Source organism: Phocoena phocoena, chromosome 5 (genome assembly GCF_963924675.1).
Source record: "Phocoena phocoena chromosome 5, mPhoPho1.1, whole genome shotgun sequence".
Classification (NCBI taxonomy): domain Eukaryota; kingdom Metazoa; phylum Chordata; class Mammalia; order Artiodactyla; family Phocoenidae; genus Phocoena; species Phocoena phocoena.
In genome coordinates, this window is record NC_089223.1 from 45,549,294 (window position 1) to 45,566,257 (window position 16,964).

Sequence of the window (16,964 nt, forward strand, 5' to 3'; positions counted from 1 at the left end):
CCACCGCACGCCTCTTCCAGCGAGCTGAGGAGGCGCTTACGTCACCGTGCAGTCGAAGAGGAACCCTTCCTCTCCTCCAAGGAAAACGAGTCCACGCACATTTAGCTTCTCTTAGCCCTCCTCCCAACCCAATGCCAGAGATTTTCCCAGCCCGTTTCCAACAGCCCAGCTTTTTGCCGGACTTCTCTGTACGTTCGCTGGACGGAGAAGGCGGCGGGGAGGAAAACGGGAGAGGGTCCAGAGGCCAGTTCAGTGTTGTTTACAAGGAGTGAGCGCGTCTAGGAATCGGTCCGCGAGGGCGGAGCTGACGAAACCGGCACTTCTTTCTCCCTTCCCCTCCCTCCCCAGCCTTCCCCGCGAGCGGACGCGGCAGCGCCTCTGTCTCGTTTTTTCTTATTTTTCCCCCCCCTTTCCCCTTCCTTTTTTTTTCCTTTTCCCCCTTTCCCCCCTTTCACCATTTCCCCTCGGAGGCGCTTCCCCCGGGCAGGGGCAGAGCCGGTCTCACCCCCCGCCTCTCCCCAGTCCCCGCCGCCCTATGGCGAGAGGGAACCCCCTCCCAACCCGGGCACAAGCGGCGGCGGTTGGAGGAGCGGGACCGGCGGCGGCCTCAGGTCCGGGGGCGTCATGGAACTAATTCGCTGACCGACCCACAGGCCGCAGCCGTGCGTCCCGCTCGAGCGCCAGCGCCCGCGCTCTCCGGCCCGGTTCCCCTTCTTCTCCCTCCTCAGTCGGCCCAGTCCTCGTCCCGCGCGCCCCGTCGCCGCGCGCTGAAGAAAATGAGGTGGTAACGGGCCCCCGGATGACCCCTTGTCACCACTGTGAGGCCTACAGCTCTGCCGGGGAGGAGGAGGAGGAGGAGGAAGAGGAGGAGAAGGTGAGCGGGCGGGGACGGGGGGGCTCCACGCGTCCCCGCGACCCGCGCGCGAGCCCCCTGTAGCCCCGCGCCGCCGGCGCGCGCCCCTCGGCTGAGCCCCGCCCCCGCCGCCCCCTTCAGGAAACCTCCTGGACGCTCCTCTTGTCTCCTCGCGCCTACAACTCAGGCACCTGCCCAGTTTGGAAACGGCTCCGCTGGGTTCCCTTTCGGGCCAATTTTCCCGTCGGCGACTAACTTTCTTGCAGCAACAGCAAGCTGCCTCCTAGTGCGCGTTCTAGGGCCCGCGAGCCTGTGCGGTACACAAAGAAGGGGACACACCCCCGCCCTTAGATCTCGACGCCTTCGCGGGACCCGCGGGAACATCATTCACATTGCTGAGCGGGCGGGGTGGGGGAGGAGGACGGATGAATGGGGTGAGCCGCTGCGGGAGCTCGGGGGAGGGGCACGTTTCCCGGGGGTGGGGTGAGTCGGGGGAATCTGGAAAGGAGGTGAGCTTTGAATTGCACCCTGTAGGGCAGATAATACCGGAAATTTGAAAAGAGGGCAGAAGCCGCTCTGCCGAGCTAGAAGTTCTACTGCAGATCGTTTTGTTAGGAGTTGAGAATTAGATGGCAAAATAGTGGAAGGTATCGCTTCGGAGGTAGGATGGAATCAGACTGGAGATCTTTGAATGTTAGGCTAAAATATTTAGCTTTTATTCTGTCAGCGGGAGACACTCGACGTTTGAGCAGCAGCAGTGTGGCTTTAGGATGTTAATAATAACACTTGTTGAGGCTTATTATCGGAGAGGCATCGTTATAAGTGGTTTGCAACTTATTGAATCTTCACGGGGCAGGTAGTTCAGGAGCATTTTACGGATGAGTGAAACTGAGGCTCCATAAGATTAATTTTCCCACTAGAAGGCAGCTAGAACCCGGTGGCCAGAATTCCAGCCCAGGCAGTCTGTGCTATACAGTCTCTGTCTCGGAACAGATTAAAGGCAGAGGAAATAGAAGAAAGAAGGGACAGGATTCAGATTTGCTAGTCTGGGACCATACGTATCAGAGATTCTAAACTTCTGGACTAGAAGAAGTTTCTCAATACTGATGAAGAGCAGACTAGTAGAATCAGCGTGTGTCGGGAAGGTGCACCGGGATGGTTTGTGGTTAAACTGAGATAAGTGAGTTTACGTGGCAGTGTGACATCCTAGTATCAGTAGTTTAGAATGGAACTCTGAAATGTTTCTTGGTCAAGATTGGAAGCTTAAAGTGTGTGTACATGTTTTATTCTGATTGTATACTACTTTAAAAATGAAAAGTATTCATTTTTCTGTCCATGTTTCTTCATCTTTGAAGGGGGCTTAATAATAATACAGACTTAATAATTATACCCTCCTTTGTGTTCGAGGAGTTAATATGGCATAGTACTTTGAACAATACCTGGCCAAGTAGTAAGCACTCATTGTTTTTAGTTGTTAAGCACTTAACAAGTGTAAGCTCTTATTATTTATTTGGCACAGTGCTAAACTCTGGAGAGTGTTTGCCATCAAGGAACTCATAGTTAGTAGGAGAGACCAGCCTACAAGTAGTCAGCTCTCACGGAGCAATTAAATGCAAAAGTAGAATTATGTTCAAGTACATATGATGCAAATGACAACTCTGAAGGAAGGAGAGTGCAAGCTAGAGAAGGACATTTCAAGTTGAAAGAACAGTATGCGGAGAGTCATGGAGATTGGGATAAAGCAGAGTGTTTTGGAATTATAAGTACCTGTAGTTCATTATTAGGTTAAGGGTGTAAAGTCAAGGAGATAATAATAGAACATGAGGTTTTTGTATGGTCACATTAATAAATCCGTCTTCTTATAAGAGGAACTAAGATCCGGAAGTCAGCACCAGTACAAAATTATTAATGGAGTTGGTGTTTTGAACATAATAAATACAATAATTCCATGTTAATGAAGTTGTTTCTGTTGTATACCCAGCACTGTGCAGCACTTTTCCTCAGAAGAGCAAGAGGCCCTGTATGCTGATTTGTAACATAGTTAATGCTGTACAATAAGTGTTTTATAAACTATTCACTCAGACATTAAGGTATTTGATAAACATAGAGGAAGAAGCAGAAGCAGCAATTGAAAGAATGGGAGGAGAAGTGTGAAACGCTCAAGGTCAAAGTTTATGGAATATGCCAACCAATATACAGTCTTCTTGTTTTTTAGTTCCTAGAGACTTATCTGAGCATTCAGAATTCTGAATGTGACCATTAATGGGCATAAAATAACAACATAAAACTATAAAGTTCTGTTATTTAAAACAGTAAGTTTATATTTTTAATGTTTGTGTTTTATTTCTTAGCAGGATTCATTTTTCATCTAGCTCAAATAATCTGTTTTAAAACATTAGAAAGCAGCCTTGTGGATTGTTAGTAAAAGAAGTAGAATTCAAGCCAGCGCTTTCTCCACTGTATCATATCATATTTTAAAAAAGGAATGTAGAACATTTTCTCATAAATTATGGTTTCTGTTTTGTTTTGCTTTTTCTGTGTTGTTAATTTGTAAATAATTTCAAAAAGAAACTACCTGGATTCACTTATTTTCAGCCTTTTACTCCATTTGTTTTATCGTGTCTTCCCTCCTCTCATCTTCCACCCCCTCTCTCTACAGCATTCATTATGGCCCTTTACACCTAAATTTTTCAGTGTGTATTTCCTGAGAATAGGGATATTCTTTTACAGAGTCACAGTAAAGTTACCAACTTCAGTAAATTTTAAATTGATAATTTACTTTTGTCAAGTCTGTCCAAATTCTCATTATGTCAGTTGACCCCAAAATGACCTTTATAACATTTTTCTCTGCAGTACAGGATCCAGTCTAGGGTAAGGTACTGCACTTTTATTTTTCTGTAGCTTGGAAAATCTGAAACATCCCCACAGGTGTCCTCCATCCTTTTTGTTTCTCACTTGTATTATTTATACCTCATTTTTTAAAGTTTAAGGAAATTTGAACTTTTTTTTTTTCCTTTGTTACATTTCCCTATTGTGAGCAAAGAATGATTGCTTTCTTTTCTATTGTTGATACAGTGTGTTACACTGATTTATGAATGTTAAACCAGCTTTGCCTTCCTGTGCTAAATCCCACTTGGTTATGGTGTATAATCCCTTTTTTATGTTTTCAGATACAGATTGCTAGTATTTTGTTGAGGAATTCTGCATCCGTATTTAAGAGATACTGGTCTGTAGTTTTTGTGCTGTTGTCTTTGGTTTTGGTAGCAGGATAATAACTGGCTTCATAAAATGAGAAGGCCTCCTCCTCTAGTTTTTGGAAGAGTTTGTGAAGAATTTGTATTAGTTTTTCTGTAAACGTTTGGTAGAATTCACCAGCAAAGACACTGGGGCACGGGCTTTTCTTTGACACTAGTTTCTTTACTAATTCAGTCTCTTTAGTACTTGGTATATGACTATTCAGCTTTTTCTGTTGTCAGTTTTGATAGTTTGTTTCTAGGTGTTTGTCTTTTTCATCTAAGTTGTCCAATTTATTTGCATACAATTGTTAATAAAAATTTCTTTATGATCCTTTTTATTTCTGTAACATAGGTAGTAATGTCCCTTCTTTATTCCTGATTTTAGTACTTGATCTCTTTTTTCTTGGTCAGTGTAGCTAATGGTTTGCCAATTTTGTTGATCTTTTCAAAGAACCAACTTTTTTGGTTTCATTGATTTTTCTCTATTTTTCTGTCCTCTACTTCCTTAATTTCCACTCTGATATTTATTATTTTCTTTCTTCTGACTTGCTTTAGGTATAGTTTGGTCTGTTTCTTCCAGTGTCTTAAAGTGGAAGGTTAGAGTGTTAACTTGTGATCTTTTTTTTTTCTTGTTTATTGAAGTACAGTTGATTTACAGTATTGTGTTTCAGGTATATAGCAAAGTGATTCAGTTATACCTATGAGATCTTTTTTAATATAGGCATTTACAAGTATTTCATTGTTTCCTGTAAGTTTTAGTATGTTTGATCTTTTTTATTCATCTCAAAGTATTTTCTAATTTCCCTTACGATTTCTTCTTTGACGTGGATTCCTTTGTTTTAAACAAGTTGTTATATCATCTAAATATTTGAAAGTCTTATTAAGGGCCTTAATTATAGAAGATTGAAGAACAAGAATCCCTTGAACCTGATCTTATACTTCTTTACATGACTCTATCCTACATGTTCCTGTCAGGTCCCCCACCCATCCTACCCTAAAAGTAATCTTCAAAGGAATCATTGTAAAGGAAGAGTAATTACTAGGGGCAGCCACCCATTGGGGTATGCTGAGAAGGCTGGCAGATCCTGGTGAACCACCCTGTTGAGAGTAGCTAAAGGAATGAAATAAGTAAGTTTTGACAGGAGTTAATCAGTTACAGACCAAAATTAGGTTTAGAAGAAGTTCTTAGAACCTATGAAGTTCAGTCTCCATCCAATATAGGTGTTTCTTCTAAATACGTCTAGACAGGTGAACATCTAGTTTATACTCTGTTTCTGAGGTTGATATTTACATTTGCATTCGATGAAGTTGTAGTGACTCTGTTTATCTAATTGTGGAGAATTTGAGAAAAGTACCAGTGCAACAAAATTGGAATCTCAGAACATCTAAGCAGAATGTAACAGTAGATAGAACTTAACAAGATGACTTTTTTTAAAGGAAAAAATGCATTTAAGGTCCTGAACAAGGATGTAACGCCCCTCCCGCCGCCCAAAGGCACCAAAAACCCATACAAGGTGGGGGTGGAGGGGAAGTTCACCTAAGAGTTACCTTAGAAAGTCTTAAGAGTTTTAGTTGAGCATTAATTTTATCTGAATTGATAATGTGGTGTAGCCTTTAAAAAAATAGCTAATGATCTTAGACTGCATTAATAATTAAACGTGCTAATTTAGAAGAGCAAAAATCATGTCATGTGAGAAACTCTTGAATGGTTTTTCAGCAATGCAGTGGATGAACTGGTGAGCATGATAGCAGCCTTTAAACATTGAAGAATTCACCTGTGAAAGAGATTAGACTTGGGTTTGTTTGTTTTGGTTATGGTTTTTTGTTTTTGGCCCCGAGGGTTGAAATGAGCCTTTGATTGTGTCTCTGTTTCATCAGGATACTGTGCCATGGGCACTGTGAGTAATAAAAACATGATATTCGTAGATATGACTGCAAGGGAATTTATAATTTATTAGGGGAATAGTTCTTGGAAGAAATTACCTTTGAGTTGGACCTTTCCGGATAGTTATTATTTTCCACTTTCTAAGTTATTTAACTTTTTTCTGCTCAGTATGAAAAGCACTTCATGCTTGATATAGAAAAATTGCAAAAACCCAGGAGTTTAAAGAAGCAAAAAGAAAAAAAATTACAATCCAGTTAACCAGTTTGCAATAGGTTGAATAGTAAGTGAAGTATGTGGGTGATAAATAGGAAAGAGGATAGTAGCTGAAGTTGGGGCAGAGGGAACATGGAAATTGAAGATGAGGTTTGTATTTTTTGTTTCTTCAAATTTTAAATTTTTATCAAAAATTAGGAACTTTTCACATGTTAATTCTAGACATTGAATTTTTTAAAAAAGAATCCCTGGAATTTGAAGCATATACGTAATACAGGTCCAGAGTTGAAAAAAGGGAATAGTTATATGAGGTCTATAATGAAAAACCACATTCCTCTGCTGCTTGGCTTCTCCACCCTTTTCTCATCCCCCAGAGGTTAATCACTCTCAGCTCTTACCTATTTCTCTTGTTATTTAAGATCATATTTTCAAGTAACTTACCTATTGCTGTTTTTTCGATATTTAAGTTTTAGATATTATTTATGGTTTTCCTCTGAAATATAAAGATGAGGCTCTCCTTCTGCCTTCTCCCAACACCCCTCATCCTGCCAGTGTAGTTTTATTACAGCGTTTGTGTTGAAATCTCTATCCAGTATTTTATTATTATTGCTGTGTAAATATTGTGGTATATTATTATGTTTATTGTCTTGCATAATCTCTTTCTGAATTTAATAACTTTCATCAATCTAGTTAAGTCTTTTCACATTCTTCAGCAGCTTCTCAATCCACTTTTCCATACACAGTCAAACCTCTATAGTTTCCTTTTTTTTTTAAGAAACATAGAAACGTCTCTCTGACTCTGAGATGCCTTGTACTGTGTTGCTCTTTAGACTTGCTGTTCATTTTAGAGTGCCAGTTACTCTACTGTTGAGCTTTCTAGATCAACATCGTCCAGTAGAACTTACTGCATTGATAGAAATGTTCCTTTCCTGCACTGTCCAGTGCAGTATCCACTGGCCACATGTGACAGCTGAGCACTTGAAATGGGGCTGGTGTGACTGAGGAATTATTTTTTAATTTTATTCAATTCTAATTTTAATGGCTACACGTGTAGCTAGTGGACACTGTAGTGGGAGCACAATTCAAGATGGTTTCATACTTAAAGGGGGGGATAGTCTAATACTGATTCAGTAGAAATGGGTGGGATTTAATGTAATTGATGTAATTTTTTTTTTTTTTTTTTGTGGTATGCGGACCTCTCACTGTTGTGGCTTCTCCCGTTACGGAGCACAGGCCCAGCGGCCATGGCTCACGGGCCCAGCCGCTCCGCGGCATGTGGGATCCTCCCAGACCGGGGCATGAACCTGTGTCCCCTGCATCGGCAGGCGGACTCTCAACCACTGCACCACCAGGGAAGCCCGATGTAACTTTTTTTTAATGAAAAGAGGGTTTAGCCCTTATCTGTGTAGATTTTTAAGAGAAATATTTGGGACAAATATTCTAAGAATTCCTAGACTAAAAAGCCTGTGACTTAAAATTTTTTGACACAGTGATAATATGTTTTGATCCAAGTCCTAAGGTTCTGTCAATTATATGGTCATGTTTTTATTCTCTTTACAACTGAATTTCAGATTTAAAGTGAGAATGTTTTAGGTAAGTGATGATTATGGTAACATTTTAATATGTGATATCTTAAAGAGCTGTAAAATCCTATATTGATTGCCTCATAACATTTTTATTTTGTTTTATGAATTGCTTCATAAGTACCAACATATTTATATTATGCTACAGTTACTATATATATAATTAAATATAGAGCATTGTTTTATATTTGATTTTATAGGTAGCTACATCAAGCTGGGCGGCAGGCAGATCCAAAGGATATCATGAAGTTTCCAGGGCCATTGGAAAACCAGAGATTGTCTTTCCTGTTGGAAAAGGCAATCTCCAGGGAAGCCCAGATGTGGAAAGTGAATGTGCCGAAAATGCCTACAAATCAGGTAATGAGTTCTCTTTTCACTGTCGACAGGTGACTTTTATTAGAACTAAGTGTACTACTATCATATGTAATAGCATCTTGACACTGTATTGGAGAAATATGTACCATTAAATATATGCTCTATTCTTTACTTGAGAAACATCTCCTTGTTTCATTCTGAAACAAAACAAAAATGAACTGTTTTTGTTTGTTTTGTTTTATCTGAGTTACACCTTTAGGAAGCTAGGTATGTCCCTTCTCTTTTCTTGTAGTACAATACTTACAATAATAAGCCTTCTTTATTTCTAGATATATAGTTTGCCACAGAGGCTGAACACAGTCAAACCCTTGTCTTTAGTGATCAACAACTTTCTCTTTCATGAATATAAGGAATTCACTTAAACTACTAATGTAATGTCAATGTTGAAAGCTTATAGGGAGATAATCAGCAGCTGACCTCTCAATTACTGTTGGCTGTATGCCTTTTAGAAATTTCATATAGAGTTATTTTTTCCAAATAACTATGAAATTTGTCTGTCCCAAAAGCTTACTATGTAATATGTCTTACACATCTTTTTATCCCTAGTACCTAGCATTGTGTTTGGGATAAAAAGTAGTGGCCGAGAAATTTTTGGTATGTGTAGGCAAATGACAGTATCTAATCTCCTGTGTTCGTTTAGGTTAATCTTTGCTCATAGGTTATTGATATCTGAATGATTTTTCTAATTCCAACCTACTTTTATCTTCTTTCCCACAAGCTAAAGAAATACATGTCTTCCATTTACTGTTATCTAATGGTCATTTAGTGAATTGAAGATTAGTTAGCCTGAATGAATGCCTTTTATACTAGGAGCATTTGCATGTGCTATCACATTTAATATCTCATTTAATCCTTTGAAAAAGGCAGTAGTCCCAATTTGTTCAAGACTTCAACTAGTAAGTAGTAGAGTTATAATTTTGAACCTGAGGCAGTTCTCTTCCCATTATACTTTGTTTTTCATTTTTTATTTTTGTATGCTTGTGTGATTTTTAGATGACTGGGGATTCAATCATTCAGTAAATATTTATTAAGTATCTGCCATATTCTGAACACTATTCTAATAAGCCTCAAAGCTTTATTACAGCTGCTTTTAGAACCATTTCTTTCATTTTTCTCCTACTATCTCCTTGAGTCAGCATGCAACCAACAATGATATACTTTTATAACATGGTCTTTGAAGGTGATATTCTACCAAGATTATAGTATGTTGCTATATTATCATTTAATCTGGCCTATTTTTGTAGGTATTTTAACAAATATTACTAAGATGTTAGACCAGAGAACAGAACACTATCAGAACTTCTAAGAGGGATCTATTTAAGGTTTTGCCTTTAGTAATGTCAGGTAGAAGCCATACTTAATTCTTGTAAAATGTGTGTGGGCTTGGTCTGGTGGGTTATAGGAGATAAGATAGAGATTGGAGTAAAGAGCTATAGGGGCTTGAGCCACTTGACAGGGTAACCCCAGGGACACTTCTCTATTCTAGTTCTAATTCTTTTTTCTTCTGTGACTCTCAGGGACTGGCTTTTCTACTTCCCTTTCCAATATTGCTTCTAACCATGATTTTTCTCCTTCTTGACTCCTCCTTCCATAAGAGAAACAATCTTGTCTCTAAAGTTTAGCATCTAAACCCTATATGTATCTTTTCCAACTTTCCTTTTTAATTTTTTGGGAGGGGGTGCTGGTTAAAACAGAAAAATAAAATATTTTTAAGCTTTTTTCCCTCTAGTTTTCTTATTCCTACCGCTTCCTTCACCTAAACTCTACTTCAGGGTCATTCTCTCACAGTTTTCTTGTCATTTACATTATCCTATCTTGCAGTTTAGGACAGAGTGGTCATGCAAAAATATTACACACCTATCACTCCCCTTCTGTTTGCTCCCCCAGCACTCTATACTTCCTGTATGATAGCACACAATATTATAATTCTCTGATGATTTGACCAAGTTCCATTGAGGTAAGAGTTGTCATTTTTGTTTATTGGCATATAATAGGCTCACAGTAAACACTTGTTAAATGAACGTTGATTATCATTTCTTTATAATTCATCCAGGTTGGAGGAGTTCTTTTATATAGTAATAGTATTTTCAAGTACACAGCCATTTTGTTACAAATTCGGGGGAAAAAAATTAAAGACTGGTTACAGTGACATGTATTTTCAGATATTCTCAATTTATTTTGATGTACGGAGTGCTTTTGATATACAAAGGTAAACCTTGCCTCAAGCTGTTTATATAAAGATGATTTCCATTAGAAATTTGAGAAGGAACCTTAAAGGCCATCTAATTATGTGGTTTTCAAATAACAGGATCTTGAACCACTAGGCTACTAGGTGTATGAGAATCACCCAGGAGGCTTCTTACAGATTCCAGGCCCCTCCCAGACCTACGTTGCTTGTGGTGGCAACTATGGAATTTGTATTTTAAAAAAACTTCAGTTTTATTGATATGTGTTAGGTTTGGGAAACACTGATTTAGTCTAACCACAAAATAAAAGAAAAAGTTCTGACATCTAGGATAAGTGATCCTCTACTTTGGATACTTTGTCCATTCCACCATAGAAAAGCTCTATCAATTATTGGAAAGTTTTTCCTGAATTGAACCTGAAAACTGCTGCTTTCTAGTGGCTACTTACTGGTTCTAGTTCTCTCCGCTGGAGCAGTACAGAAAATATTCATTTTATATTTTAAATGATAGCCTTTTATCTACTTACAGTCAGGTGTTAAGCTCTCAGTCATCTCTTCTTCTGGTTGAATATCCTTTGTTCTTTAACCATTTTTCATTTGACAAGATTGTGCCTCTCAGTTTTTCTTTCTCTATGTATATATACTCCTTAATTTACTGTGTTTCAGTTGTGACATTCAATTGTGACATTAGAGTTGTGGTCATTAATGAGCAATGAAGTGCAACTATTACCTCACTTTATCTTGGCTTGATAATTTCATTAATATAGCCCTAAATTAAAAAAAATTTTTATGCCTTGGCAGCAGTGTCATGTTGTTGGCTTATACTGAACTTGTTTTTAAAACCTTGTTGGTTTTGTTTCTCTGCTTTTAAGCAGAGTTTCCCTTATTCTAGGTGTACTTTTAAAATTTTTAACTTAGGTGCACTGTTTCATATTTATTCTTACTAAGTTTCAAATTGTTGATGCTGGCCCATTTTTCTGGCTTTAAAATTATGATTGTTATGTAATGTATTGACTTTGTCCTTTCTGTACCATCTGTAGACTTGGTAAACAAATAAATCTATTTTGCCCATAGGTTTTGTTTCTTTTCCTTAAGTAAACAGTTTCTTAAAGTATATGTATACGGATCATAAGTGTACAACTCTATAAATTTTCACAAAATAACACTGTGTAACCACCACATTACTAGCACCTCCTTGTGTCCTCTTATAGTTACTACCATCTGTCCCCTCCCGACAAAGAAACCATTATCCTAATATCACAGAGTAGTTTTTCCTTGTTTTGAATTATATTTGTATATGGAATCATAAAGTGTGTACTGGCCTCCTTTGCTCAGCATTTTCTTTGGTGTAAGATGCATCCATGGTACTTCATGTAGCCATAGTTAATTTAATTCTCATTTCCTTGTATTCTTCCATCATATGAATTCATTGATCCATTCTGCTGTTGATGGTCATTAGAGTCTTTTTTTGTGCTTGTCATTTGTTGAACATATGTGTACATTACTGTAGAGTATATTCCTAGGGCTAGAATTCCTAGAACCTAGAATATGTGTATACTCAGGTTTAGCAGATACCACCAATTGTGTTACTTACCAAAGTTGTTATACCACGTTTACACCACATTTTTTTTTTTACCCCTTATAGCAGAGTATGAAAGTCCCAAGTTCCTCTGCATCTTTGCCAACCCTTGGTATTGTCTGTCTTTTTCATTTTAGTTATCACGGTGAGTGTTGTAGTATCACATTGGGTTTTAATTTGCATTTCCTTGATAACTAATGAAATTCAGCAGCTTTTCATATGCTTATTTGGCCATTAGATATCCTTTCTTGGTTAAATGTCTGTTCAAATCTTTCACCTGTGTTCCATTGACTTCCTTTTTAAATTGTTGAGTTCTTTCTTTTGCAGGCTCTGTGTATTACACATATCTTCAGCTCTATTTGTGTTGACTTTTGATGAATAGAAGTTCTTAATTTTTAATGACCAAATTGTCAAAAAAAATTTTTTTGCTTAGTCCTTTGAAAGAAATGTTTGCCTAACTGACAAAGGATTAATCTCCAAAATATATAAGCAGCTCATGCAGCTCAATATCAAAAAAACAAACAACTGAATCCAAAACTGGGCAGAATACCTAAGTAGACATTTCTCCAAAGTAGACATACAGATTGCCAACAAACACTGAAAAGATGCTCAACATCACTAATCATTGGAGAAATGCAAATCAAAACCACAATGAGGTATCACCTCATACTGGTCAGAAAGGCCATCATCAAAAAATCTACAAACAATAAATGCTGGAGAGGGTGTGGAGAAAAGGGAACCCTGCACTGTTGGTGGGAATGTAAGTTGATGCAGCCACTGTGGAGAACAGTATGGAGCTTCCTTAAAAAAACTAAAAATAGAACTACTGTATGACCCAGCAGTCCCACTACTGGGCACATACCCGGAGAAAACCATAATTCAAAAGATACATGTATCACAGAGTTCACTGCAGCACTATTTACAATATCCAGGACATGGAAGCAACCTAAATGTCCATCGACAGATGAATGGATAAAGGTGTGGCACATATATAAAATGGACTATCCCTCAGCCATAAAAAGAAATGAAATGGAGCTATTTGTAATGAGGTGGATAGACCTAGAGTCTGTCATACAGAGTAAAGTAAGTCAGAAAGAGAAAAACAAATACCGTATGCTAACGTACATATATGGAATCTAAAAAAGCGGTACTGATGAACCTAGTGGCAGGGCAGGAATAAAGATGCAGACTTAGAGAATGGACTTGAGGACCACAGAGGGAAGGGGAAGCTGGGACAAAATGAGAGTAGCATGACTATGTACACTACCAGATGTAGAATAGATAGCTAGTGGGAAGCTGCTGCGTAGCACAGGGAGATCAGCTCGACGCTTTGTGACCACCTAGAGGGGTGGGATAGGGAGGGAGGGAGGGAGGCTCAAGAGGGAGGAGATATGGGGATATATGTCTACATATAGCTGATTCACTTTGTTGTACAAAATAAATTAACATTGTAAAGCAATTATACTCCAATAAAGATACTAAAAAAAAATTTGCCTAATCCAAGGTAATGAAGATAGGATTTTGTTTTTCCTTTTTGGTATGGTATGAAGTAGGAGGAGTCAAGAATAATTTTTCTCCATATGGAAAACCAGTATCATTTATTAGAAAGACATTTTTCGCCACTGCCCTGCAATGTACTTCTTTTTTCTTTATTTATTTGGCCGCGTCAGGTCTTAGTTGCAGCACGTGGGGTATTCGTTGCCGCTTACGGGATCCTTGTTGCAGCACGTGGGATCTTTTAGTTGCAGCATGGGGAATCTAGTTCCCTGACCAGGGATCGAACCCGGGCCCCCTGCATTGGGAGCGTGGAGTCTTAGCCACTGAACCACCAGGGAAGTCTCCCCTTGATACATACTTTTGTTTTTAATCAAGTGACTGCTGTATATGAGTAGATACATTTGTGGGTTAGTTTCTTGCCCCTTTTTTCATCATTGGTCTGTTTGCCTCTATTTAATACCACACTGCCTCAGTTATTGTAGCATTATAATAAGCCTTTGGTGGCATAAACTTTGTTCTTTTTTTTAAGATTGTCTTGGCTATTTTAAGCCCTTTGTTCTTCCATATGTATTTTTAAATATAGTTGTCAGTTTTTGAAAAATAAAAAAATTGGGGGGTTTTGGTCTGTAGATTGATTTGGGGAAGAATTAACATGTTTATAATATGAGTCTTCTATTCCATTGACATAGAGTATTTCTCCATTTTTCTTTAAAGATGGTCTTCGGTTTCTTTTAACGTTTGGTGATTTAGGTTTATTCCTGGGTATTTGAGTCTTGTTGAGGCTATTACAAATGGTATTGTTTTAAATTTTTTATTTTTTTACATGCTTGCTTCTATATACTGGTATATAGAAATAAAATAGATTTTTATATAGACCATACTAAATTAACTTACTAATAGTTTGCCGAGTCTTTAGGATTTTCTGTGTATTATACTCAGTCATGTCAGATGTGAATAATCATGGTTTTATTTAGTTCTTTCCAGTCCTTATACTTTCTATATTTCTGTTTTACAGAATTAGCTAGGGTTTCCAGAACACTGCTGAAGTCTGAATTTGAGGAGAACGTTTTCAGTATTTCACCATTAACTATAATAATTGCTATATATTCCTTAATCTTTATTAGATTAAGAAATTCCTCTCCCTGCCTTAGTTTGCTAAGAGATGTTTTCATTAATAGGTGTTGAATTTTTATACATCATTGGATTTTGTTAATATTTTGGTGAGGCGTTTTGCTTCTGTGGTCATGGGTCAGATTGGTTTGTGATGCCTTTGTCTAGTTTTCATGGTAAAGTTACGCTGGCTTTGTAAAATGAGTTGGGAAGTATTCCTGCTTTTTTTTTTTTTTCAGTGCTCTCAGTTTGTTTAGATGAATGTTATTTCTTAAATGTTGGAAGGTTTTACTGCAGAGCCACTGGGGCCTACAGATTTATTTGTGGGAAAGTATTTAATAATCAGTCCCATTTCTTTGGTAAATATGAGGCTAATCAGGTCTTCATTTAAATCTTATCTCAGTTTTGGTGAGTTGCGTTTTTCAAGGAATTTATTCATTTCATCTAAATTTTCAAATTATTTGTGTAAAGTTACTCATATCTTCTTTTTAACATCTAAAGGGTCCATAGTGATGTTCCCTTTTTCATTTCTTAGTTGATTTGTGCTTTTTCTTTCTTAATCGCCCTTTCTAGAGGTCTGTCAGTCTTTCAGTTCTGTTGATTTTCCCTATTATACATTTGTCTTTTGTTTTTTTAGTTTTGCTCTTTTTTTCGTTATTTCTGTCTACTTTCTTTATATAATTTGCTGTTCTTTATCTTGAGATAGATGCTTAAATAACTGGTTTTCCAGTTTTCTTCTTTTTTAATATATTCATTTAGAGCTATAAATTTTTTTCAAAGCATAGCTGTCCACCCTTGCCTAGTTTGTTGTTCGGTCCCGTATTGGGTTCTTAATTTTTTTTTTTTTTTTTTTTTTTTGCCGTACGCGGGCCTCTCACTGCTGTGGCCTCTCCCATTGCGGAGCACAGGCTCCGGACGCGCAGGCTCAGCGGCCATGGGTCACGGGCCCAGCCGCTCCGCGGCATGTGGGATCTTCCCGGACCAGGGCACGAACCCACGTCCCCTGCATCGGCAGGTGGACTCTCAACCACTGCGCCACCAGGGAAGCCCATGCCTCGTTATTTTTGATTGGTTGCTGAACATTATGAAAAATTGTAGAGGCTCTAGATGCTATCTTTCTGCAGGATGGTTCAGTCTTCCCTCTGGTGGGCAAACTGAAGAGGAGATTAATCACTTTAATCCACTGAGGGACTGTGCTGATTGGAGGCTGGGTTGCTGTTGGGTATGGCTTCATCACCTCTGGTTGCCCCCAACTCCTAGAGTGTAGCCAAGGATTCCAGCTGAGAGCTTGGAGTGTTTACTAGTGCCCCTTATTCCTGAAGGGTGCTAAACTCCTCCTGAACTCATTCTTGCTTTTCAGAGGCTTTCTGCTTAGCCTCTGAGAACCTTGTCCTTCCCAACTTCAGAATTTCATTCAGAATATGAATTAAGAGGAAAGTCAGCTGAGTGTCACATTCAGATCTCTGACCCTCCCTCTTCCCACTAGGTTCTTGGCTCTTCAGGTCTCCAGATTTTGTCTCTTGCCTTGTAAGACTCCCAAAGCTCTGTTGGTTTCTTTGCTCATACTTTACACCTCTTGCCATACTCACAGGATGGGCAGATGCCTGAAAGGGGAAGCTGTGCAGAGTGTTGACTCCTCTCTTATTGTTACCTCCTCTCCAGAATCTTGGCTCCTCAAGGCCCGGTTATCCTAGCAGTTCTCATGCCTTTCTGTTGCTGTTGTTAATAGCTTTTCTAGTCCTCAGCTAGAGTGTAGGTTTGCTGCTACCTACTCAGTCATAGGCAAAAGCAGTAAGGTAATTTTTTAAGAAGTGTTGAACTTAATAGTTGTGACAAGAGATGCTGTGGGAGCACAGGAAGGTATTTAGCCAGACTTATCGGGGAAAGTATCTGGTGGGGACTGACCATTGAAATATCTCTTAAAGGATAAATAATAAGCCAGGGAAAAGAGAGGGAGTGTGTTCCAACCAGAGGGAGCAGTATGAGCAAAGGAGCAGTGATGTAAGTAGCATTACAGGAACAAGGAAGAACATAAATACAAGTACTGCTGTTATGAGCTTTAAGGCAGAAAGTGATGAAAGGTGAGTGAGGCTGGAGAGGTAGGTCAAAGAGGGATTTGTATGCCATGCCTGGGGAGTTATACTTAATCTCTTAGGTAATGGTGAACCTTTTAGAGTTTAAAGCTGGGGAGGATTTGTGTTTTAATGATCAGAATAGCAGCAGTGGAATATAAAGCCCTGTGTTTTACCAGGTTGAGTCAAACCATTATAAATTCTCTGTGGGATTAGTTGTTCAACCAATTGACTGAACTCTCTTAACCCTATTTGAGAAATCCATATAAGAGAAAACAGATCCCTTGATCAGGGAATACTATCTAGGGTAGGCAGACCTCCTTCCTTCCTCCCTCCCTCCCTCCCTGATGGGATTACTTATGCACAGAACTTAATT

At 38.8% G+C, this 16,964-nt stretch overlaps 1 protein-coding gene across 7 annotated transcripts in view; it reads left to right on the forward strand.

Annotated features, from left to right (window-relative positions):
* Nucleotides 1-352: 352 nt before the first annotated feature.
* CCNI (cyclin I) overlaps nucleotides 353-16,964 on the forward strand; it is a 32,371-nt gene continuing 15,759 nt past the window's right edge. For 5 of the 7 annotated variants that reach the window (XM_065877660.1, XM_065877662.1, XM_065877661.1 and 2 more), the window contains exon 1: nucleotides 8,014-8,127. In XM_065877660.1, coding sequence (XP_065733732.1) covers nucleotides 8,014-8,127 — 114 coding nt within the window. Of the gene's footprint in view, nucleotides 875-7,970; nucleotides 8,128-16,964 lie in introns of those variants that run through there. The other 2 variants (XM_065877659.1, XM_065877658.1) reach the window with 2 other exon arrangements.